This window comes from Rhinopithecus bieti, unplaced genomic scaffold (genome assembly GCF_001698545.2).
Source record: "Rhinopithecus bieti isolate Rb0 unplaced genomic scaffold, ASM169854v2 scaffold_74448, whole genome shotgun sequence".
Classification (NCBI taxonomy): domain Eukaryota; kingdom Metazoa; phylum Chordata; class Mammalia; order Primates; family Cercopithecidae; genus Rhinopithecus; species Rhinopithecus bieti.
In genome coordinates this window covers 159944-169930 of record NW_016827608.1, presented here as the reverse complement: position 1 = coordinate 169930, position 9987 = coordinate 159944, and the positions used below count along the sequence as shown (strand labels likewise).

At 36.3% G+C, this 9987-nt stretch overlaps 1 protein-coding gene across 3 annotated transcripts in view; it reads right to left on the bottom strand.

Moving 5' to 3' along the window:
• Nucleotides 1-9987, bottom strand: part of FNIP1 (folliculin interacting protein 1) — a 160653-nt gene that overhangs the window by 65020 nt on the left and 85646 nt on the right. For 2 of the 3 annotated variants that reach the window (XM_017864011.1, XM_017864009.1), the window contains exons 7-9: nt 6261-6344; nt 4885-4956; nt 2112-2247 (exon numbers count right to left, since the gene is read on the bottom strand). In XM_017864011.1, coding sequence (XP_017719500.1) covers nt 2112-2247; nt 4885-4956; nt 6261-6344 — 292 coding nt within the window. The remainder of the gene's footprint in view (nt 1-2111; nt 2248-4884; nt 4957-6260; nt 6345-9987) is intronic. The other variant, XM_017864010.1, reaches the window with a different exon arrangement.

Below are 9987 nucleotides of genomic sequence, written 5' to 3'. Positions count from 1 at the left end.
TTTTTTAATTTACACAAATAAAATAATTAAATTCATAATTAAATCTTCTTGCTAATTAAATGTAGGAAAGCTAAGTCTTCTGCTGTTTTATCAAACAAACCTAAAATTTCATACCAATTGTATATCTCTTTAAGAAATCTACTGGCTATTCTTTCAGGTTCACGTTTTTGTAAGAAATTTTACTACAGAGTCAGATTGGGAACATTTTTTGGTCCAATTAGGAGTTACTAAAGAAGTACATAATCCCAATTCATAATCAACCAAAAAGTGGCTAAATTTTAAGATTTATAGATGAGTCTGGTACAATCTTTTCCCTGTTCTAGGACCTTCTAGTCTCTGTTTTTGATTTCAGGAGTAAAGTCAAAGATGAAGGAATAAAGGAAATAAAAAAGAGGAGAAAACAAGAACTTTTAGTATCTACAGTTGTACTTAATGTAGATTAAAAAAATCTTTCAAGAATGAATTACCTTGCCAAAACAAAACGTGAAAACTGAAATATCAAAATATGTAATACATAAATCAAAGACCTGAACGTAAAACTCTTAGAAGAAAACAAAGGGTAAAGGTGTCATGCATCATGACACTGATTTGGCAATGGTTTCTTAGATATAACACAAAAAAGCACAGTCAACAAAGGAAAAAAAATAAACTGGACTATATACAAATTTAACCTTCTGTGCATCAAAGGACACTATCAATGTAGTAAAAAGGCATCCCACAGAATGTAAAAAAAATTTACAAATCATATATCTGATAAGGGATTAATATCTAAAATTTATACAGATTTTCCACACCTCACCAACAAAGCAAAAAAAAAATACAATTGTAATATGGGCAAAGGACTTAAATACACATTTCTCTAAAAAAGATATACAAACAGTCAATAAGAACATGAAAAGATGCTCAAGTTGGATGTGGTGCCTCATGCCTGTAATCCTAGCACTTTGGGAGGCTGAGGCAAGTGGATCACTTGAGACCAGAAGTTCTACTAACCTGGGCAACATGGTGAAACTCCATCTCTACAAAAAAAAAAAAAATTAGCCAGGCGTGGTGGCAAGCCTGTAGTTCCAGTTATTTGAGAGACTGAGGTGGAAGGATCACCCGAGCCCAGGGAGGTTGAGGCTGCAGTGAGCCGTGATTGTGCCACTGCACTCCAGCCTGGGCGACTCAAAAAGGAAAGAAAAGAAAAGAATAGAAAAGATGTTCAACTTCACTAATTATTAAATACAAATGAAATCCACAATGAGGAACCACTTCAGACCCAGTAAGATGACTATTATCAAAAAAACAGAAAATAAGTGCTGGTGAATATATGGAAAAATTGGAACCAATGTGCATTGCTGGTGGGAATGTAAAATGGTACAGTAACCACGGAAAACAGTGTGCAGCATGACAGTTCCTCACAAATTTAAAAACAAAATTACTATATGATCCAGCAATTCCACTTCTGGGTATATAACCAAAAGTACTGAAAACGGGGACTTGAACAGGTATTTGCACACTCATGTTCATAGCAGCATTATTCACAATAGTTAAGAAGTGGAAGCAACCCAAGTGTCCATCAATAGATAAATGGATAAACAAAATGTGGTATGTATGTACAATGGAATGTTACTCAGTCACAAAAAGGAATGAATATCTGACACATGTTACAACATCGATAAACCTTAAAGACATTATGCTAAATGAAATAAGGCAGACACAAAAGGACAAGCAGTGCATGATTTCATTCATACCTTGTATGAATTCATAAAGACAGAAAATAGAATGGTGGTTACAAGAGGAAGGGAAGGGAGAAATGAGGAGTTATGCTGAATGGATACAGAGTTTCAGCTGGGAAGAGGAAAAAGTTCTGGAGTTGGATGGTGATGATGATTGCACAACAATATGAAGAAACTTAAACAAATGTCACTGAACTGTACACCTAAAAATGGTTAAAATTGTAACTTGTTATGTATAACTTACCACAATTTTTTAAATGTAGTAAATTTTAAAAGTTTTCAGTTTCAAACTTAAAATATACAGAATACAAGTCCAGGCTCTAAAAATCCATATAAAATTATGTTTAAGGAACTATTCAATCTTGTTCTGTGTTTAAAGTTCCAACTTACCATCTAGGAAATACCCCATTTTCCAAACTTGTTGTTTGGCTGCGTCGCCAACGTCGCTGGTAGCTGCTGGCACAACTTCGGGTAAGTGAGGAGTTTGGGGAAGGAAATGGAGTGATCAGCAAGCTGCTGAGAGATGCTGTTAAGTCAGAAGAACAACAAGTATAAGTCAATAATGACTAAGCATAATGACAAATTTTTTTTAACAAAATTACGAATAGGTTAAGTTAAACTTGATTTTGCTTCATGAGCCTCTCAAATGTCCATTAAAAGAACACATCCTTCTTGGAGCAAGGTCTCAGGTGAGAAAAATCATATATTAGCAATGTATCAGCAAAAAACTCTGAGACAATCCCCTTTTGGCATTCCCCTCTAGGGACTCCAGAAGAAAATTATACTTTACAACAAGGCATTATCCCTTTGGCCACTGGATGACTGTCTCCTAACTTAGCTGAATCCTTTTAGTTCTGAAATTAAAGGAAATCTGATGCTGTTCAAACTTAATGCAGCAGCTGGATTTTAAGAACAAGCTATTGAAAATAAGTGTTTGAACGGCATTTAAAGAGGTCATTTACAAGTACTCACGGATCACGTGTGCACTTGTAGTCAAAGCTACCACTTTTAATTAAGAATCATGACTATACCTACTAAGCTCCAAAAAAGGAATGCTCTCTGGAGCATCTAAGGTGACAAACACATTCCAGCAGACTCCACTCTGTAACGGCTGCAATCCCCTGATCTTGGGGATTATCCCTTCCCAAAACACTTCTCTGAAATCTGTAAGATATGTTTACTGCCTGAGGTGTTAAGAGCTACAACTGTTGATTTTTCATTAGGCTAGAGGATTTTCATTAGGCTTTTCCCCCACTGGATTTAGAGAGGATAAGACTTGCCATTAAGGGCTTGCTTTAGTTTGGCAATATTCCAGACTTCTATCTTTTATGATCATAAGGACATACTGAAAATGTATATTCAAAACAGGGGACTATTATCATCACTATTAAAAAGGTACAGGTCAGATGATAAATTATTTTGGACACCGGCACTACAAACTGAGATACTTTCATTATGAAGATCCATTCATTTGAATTCTGACAAATTCAATGACAGAGGATAAAGCTGTATGTGCCATGCAAACATGTAGACCATCAATGAACTCACTCTAAACTACTTTAGAATGCAGATTCTAAATGCAGACCATATTTTATCAGTTAGTATTATAAAACCTTGTAGTCCAAGACTGGGTATGTACAACTAAATCTGGGTGTGACTTCAGTGAAAAATAAAATGCTGTCCTAAGTTTGGAAAAAATACATTTCACTGCGTTCTAATATTAAAAATAACTCTTATTAGAAAAAGAAGAAAATATACATTAACTTAAATGGCATATATTAATCCAATAACTTGAAGCAACCTAACAGACCAGTCTAGCCAGACACTTCAATTTATAAAGAATATAAGTATAAATAAATTAATTTATCATCTCTCAAATCTTCAACAATGAGAATTAAATTCCTGCCAGGGAAGACTAAATCTCTAGATTACATAGAAGCAAAGGGTATTAAAAGAAATATACTCTAGATTCTTTAAAACAAAAATAAGAAACTCAATTAGAAAAGAAAGATGACATTACTTGAAAAACACAAGCCATTATTACTAGAGTAGTGGTTGGCAACCCTAGCTATCCATTAGAATCAAGTGTTAGGTTTTGCATTTGTTTTGTTTCTCAAATACAGATGCCTAGAGATGCCTTCTCTAGGTTACATGAGAGTCTTTGAAAGTAGAGTTCAGGCACTTGAATTTTTTTTAAAACTTCTCCTTGTTATTCTAACACACACCTAGGATTCCAATATATGGCAAGTTTAGATATTTCATTTATACTCAAAACTGAATCATAGAACAATTTCGACAGTAGAGCCATATAATGTAACAACACATGCTATCACACTGAATTAAGTTTCTTATATCTAACAGTAATTCAAGCCTAAAATTACTTCTCCTTTTACTTATGCCCCAACACACACTTTTCTTTTTAGCCAAAATGTCTTTTTTCTGAGCTTTTGCCTGGATAACTGCTATTTATTTCTCAAAATACAACTCAATCATCATTATTCTGTAAAGCTTTGTTGGCATCCCTGCCCCTTGCCCAAGCTAAGTGTGGTGCTCTTTCTCTGAAGCTTTTTGCACAGGCCTAACACTAAACGCATCACACAATGAACTAGACAGATGATTTTCCTAATTTTTCTCCTAGTAGACTCCATACTTCTGTGTCCCTTAAAGGCAGACTCTGGGCTTTAATTTTTTTAATGTCCACCATGTTTCAATAAATGTTTGCTAGACCTACAAATTTTGGAAGAGTCCATATTTGAAAAAAAAAAAAAGTATAACACTGATTCAAAATGCCTGTGCTTTTCTGGGCAAGAGACAATATGACAATTTAAACTTTAGTTAGCAGCAAGCAAATATAAGCAAATGTGGTTTTTTTGCTACAGTTTCTAAGCAGTTTTCTGACCAATGCTTTTCTTCTTATACTCACTAAGCTTCAACCAGTGTACTTTACTCTTGCTTTAGTTCATCCTGGCTTTATTCTACTCAGCACACTTAAAAGTAAACATGAAAAATGTTAAATTTACAAGACTTCGCTCTGATCTTTCCACAGTTCTCTTGTAAGGCTAACATCAATATGAACAAATTTGATAATAAAGGAAGGGACAAAAAAGAAAATCAATGCCAACAGCAATCTCATAAAAAACTGAATACAAGAACCTGACATTACCAGACCGTGCTATGCCACTGTCTCTGTCCTCATTGAGCTCTCTTCCAGGCATGTCCATTGGGTTGCTGTGAACTATAAATAAAGATGAAACTGTCAGTTATAAAATATATTGCTATTCAGGTGGATGAACAGCTCCTTTTAAATAGCAAACAAAATCATGCTCATCTCATTGCATTCCCTTATTTTTTTTGATAGCATGACACCAACCCAACACCAAGAGCTATTACTCAGTTGAACAAGCTTTGAGAGCTCTGTGAAGATTTGATACACAGTATGAGAATCTAAAACATAATACCTAAAGAAGCAAGGAGTGACTAAAAGTCATATTTTAGAAGCATATTCAATGACAGATATTTATAATATACTATTAAATGAAAAAAAGCAAGCTAGTGAACAGTATGAGCACTTGCTGGGACCAAGTGGTGGGTATATCATAGTTCACTGTACTGTTTCTGCCTATAACAATGTATGTTTCAAAATTCTCCATAATAAATTGAGAAATTTGTTTGAATAGTATGATCCCAATTGTGTTTAAAAAACAAAAAAGCAGGTATTTCTGGCTGATAAAACAGCTAATACATATTTTTGCCTTTTAAAATGTTTTCCAAGTTTTCTATAAATATGTATTTGCTATATCTAATATTTATAGGGAAAGAAAATATTATTCAAAACAAGAAGGGCTAAATTGATACCAATCTGAGCACAATGAAGAGTAAATATGTTCACATTCTAATAATTTTCACTAAAAGGTTATGATGTTAGGTAATCTGCTAAAACATGTGAAACAAGGTATATGATTAGAATCCTGGATATATACACATGAACACACTCTACAATCATCAACTTGATTATGTAAGCAAATACAGTCATGTATGCCTTTTACAGAGCATTACAGTGGTGCTTGTTCATCTAAATCTTAGCTCTAAGAAAAATTGTTCTTATGGAATAGTGTAGATCAGAAATTTTACAATAATAACAAGATAGGATAATTTTCTGCAATTGGTGAACTATGGTACAAAAGCTACTCAGCCATGGAAACAAGACAGTGTCACATTAAAAATTCCAAGTGGTATCATAAGAAATAAAGTCCATACTAAGTTTTGGTTTCAGATTCTAAAGTTAAAATCATTATGCCACAAGAGAAATGGCAAACCAAAATTTCATAAAAATGTCAATTCTACTGATAACTCAGTGTCTGGAAACTTTAAGAACATGTTCAGTAGAATGGAATTAAGTTCTTATACTTCCTAAAGCAATGTTTTCTTAACCACAACCTCACCAATTGCATTCATCTACTGTCTTGTTTCCACAGCCTAACTACAGAGTCTAGCCGTTGGGGCACACCAACTAGTCTACCCACACAGCACATCGCAAACCTGCAAAGAAAGAGGCGCTCCTGATCAGGCGGAGCGGACCCTGCTCAGAGAATGCCCGCCTGGGGCTGCAGAACTGTGAAAGACCTACATGGCAAAAACGTAAAATACACATGAAAGAGGACTGTTAGAGAAGCCACAATGCGTCAGGGAAAAAAGGTGAGCTAAGGCAGCACAAGAGCAGACCAACAAATATGGATGGAAACTTTTAAACTAAATAAGAATTCAAGCTGTCTTCCCATTTTTGAAACAGGATGATGTTTCTTTAGTCATGATTTATATCAAACAACAACTTCATGTATTTTACTAATAAATGTATATGTAATAAAACAAGCTTCTGCTATATAAAGTAAAATTATTTTAAATGTTCAATCCTTTCTAATGTAAAACAGTATTTTAAAGATTTGAAAAGTATGATAATGTTATCTATCTAAACTGTATTTGCCAAACAAATTTATTTTTTTAAAGTTGTTTTAAGATTACAGTATGTGCCTACAACTGAAGTGAGGAGAAAACCACCTAAGCACTTGGCACACAGCATACAATAGGGTGCAAAACCAGCAAAGAGATCTTACTGACATTAAAAATTGGTTTTTCTAACCCAGTGATAAGTTACAAAGTAATGGAAGAAACCAAGGTTACTAAACCAGGAGTCAGTCACTGTGGAAGGAGGAACACAAATGACACTCATCAGGGACCGGACTCCCAGCTGTTCAAGAGAAGTCGCTGCCACATGCTTCATCAAGAAAAGGTTAATTGCAGTCTGAAGACCCAAGAAGGGCATTATGGCCTGAAAGCAAGCAGCTGGGTTACCTGTTAGCTATGCTTCATCAAAATAGTCTAAACAGCCATGAAGGGCATTTATCTAGGATGGAATAGGGGCTTTCTGTTTTAAAAGTGACAATTGCATTTTTCTTCTTTCCTTTTTTGAAACAGGGTTTTGCTCTGTCATGTAGGCTGGAATGCAATGGCATAATCGTAGCTCACTGCAAGTTCTAACTCCTGAGCTACAGTGATATTCCCTCCTCAACCCTCTCCATGAGCCAGGTGCATGCCACCAGGCCCAGCTAATTTTGAAAACTTTTTAGTAGAGACAAAGTCTTGCTACATTGCCCAAGCTGATCTCCAATTCCTGGGCTCAAGTGATCCTCCTGCTTTGGCCTCCTAAAGTGTGGAAATTACAGGCATGAGCCACTGTGTCCAGCCAACTGTAGTTTTCAAATTGCTAACAGATATTACTTTTCTGTAGCAAGAACTTCTATAATTATAGCACATGTACAGCAATCCTTCCATGTCTCAATGGTCAGCTCTTTAATTCGTCCTAGCTTTCTTTCCCTAGTTACTTCAAAAATTATTTACTTCTTTAAACTCCTTCCCTACCTCTTCTTCTCAGCATAAAACTTTTGCTTCCTAGAGTATGCACATTCATATATGCACATACACACAGTAGAATTAACCAGATTGGAACCCTTTTTTTCCTATCATCCTGCTTCAAAACTTACTCTCTCACCCATCCTTGCCTCCTTCCTGCCCAAATAGTCATGTTATTCAAGTCTTACAATGTGCTAGGGACTTATTAAAAAATCCTAAGTTCCTCCCTCCCTTCCAAAGTTAACTTTAAGTCAGCTAGGACCCCAATCCCCCATTCTTCTTCAAAAACCCCCTTCTATCAATTATTACTTCTAGTCTTTAATTTCATGCTCCTTATAATTTCCTTTTTCTGTCAACACTTAAACATAGTCAAGTCTCTTCCACCACCCTCCATATATCTAATCCTACAGCAATTCAGCAGTTCTCAAAATGTCATCCAAGGACCCGTGGGGTCCCCGAAACTTTCAGGGGGTCTGTGAAGTCCTCCATTTTCCAACTACACATCTGTGTGAGACAGATTTTCTTGATACACTTCAATGAAAATAACGTATCACAAAAGACTGAATACAGATGCAGATATGAGAATTTAGCTGTATCCTCATCCAGAAATTAAGGAGATTTATAAAAATGTAAAACAATGCCACTCTTCTTACTAATTTTTTGGAGGCCTGTAATAACATGAAAGGGGGTATTAGTGTACTTTTTCAAGGATTTACTAAATATTCTTCAATTTTTTGTTGTAATTTCTAATAATTTATCAATAGTTGTAATCCACATAAACAAAAGTTCTCTGCAGTCCTCGATAATTTCTAAGTGTGTAAAGGGCTCCTAAAACCAAAAAGTTTGAGAATCACTGCTTGCATCTTGGACAAAAGTCCAAACTCTGAGTCATCCCAATTCTGATGTCTATTCTCCCCACTGAAACTGCTCATCTAGGCCACCAAAAGCCTTCCTGTTGCTTAATTTAGTACATATTCTCTTATATTACCTTATAAGCAGTAACTGATGCTGATTATATTACACTGTAAACTTTTTTCCCATGTAACACACTCTCTGTATTTTTCCCCCTCAGTCTCAGTCTGTTTGTGTGCTTCTCTTCTCCTACCCTTTTTTTTTTTTTTTGAGACGGAGTCTCGCTCTGGCTGGAGTGCAGTGGTGTGATCTCGGCTCACTGCAAGCTCCGCCTCCCAGGTTCACGCTATTCTCCTGCCTCAGCCTCCCGAGTAGCTGGGACTACAGGAGCCACCACGTCCGGCTAATTTTTTTATATTTTTAGTAGAGACGGGATTTCACTGTGTTAGCCAGGATGGTGTCGATCTCCCATCCTCGTGATCCGCCCACCTCAGCCTCCCAAAGTGCTGGGATTACAGGCGTGAGCCACCGTGACCGGCCTCGTACCCCTTCTTAAAGCCAGCATTCCCCAGGGTTCCATCTTCAACACTCTTTCCTTCTCATTCTTTACATTTCCTAGGTCATCCTCCATTCCCGTGCTTTCAGTTATAATTTATGTCCTGATGATTCTCAAATCCCCAGAAGATACAGCTAACTGGTCAACTTCTATTATTTTTAAATTATTAAACACTCATCCATTTTTACATTAAAGAGAATACCCTACAATATACCTATCTAAGTAGCTAACAACAATGGATTTCTTCACTTGGATATTCCAGTACTTCCAATTGAACATGTCTAAACCTAAAATCATCAATTCTGATTTCTTCTATTCCCCTTAGTGAAGAGCACCAATATCCATGCAATTAAACAGCCAGCAAAGTGCCAAACTTGATTCTTCCTTTTGCCTCACCTCTTCTAATTAGCTAATCTGGTCCACTCTATGTCCCTTAGTGAATTTCTCAACAACTATCCCCACTGACACTAATTTACTGTAGGTACCATTATCTGTCATTTGGAGTACCATGAGTAGCCTTCTACTATGGGCCTTTTCTCAAGACCACTTGCTTACCTGAATCCATTCCTACTGCAGTTAGAATACTCTTCTACAGATACAAACGTAATTTGATTGTGTTGTTATATTCCGAAAATTCCTCCCTGGTGGCCTCGAGAATGTATCTCAAAGATCTCCAACTATAAAGACTATGTTGATTAAGAACCCCTGCTGAAATCCACTGGCACATTTGTGCAAGGACACATAGCTGATAGGCTGCTCCCAGCCAATGGTTGAACACAGTAGGTATACTAAGGCAGGCCCAATTTGGGGAGACATGGGACACTTCTGACAACCAACTTTGACTCAAATAATTCCCAGGGCCTTGCCAAACGTCCCTTGAACTGTATAGCTGGCTTGAGACACTTCCAGTCAACACTCTAGCCCTCTCTCCTTCATTCACGGTCAGACTTA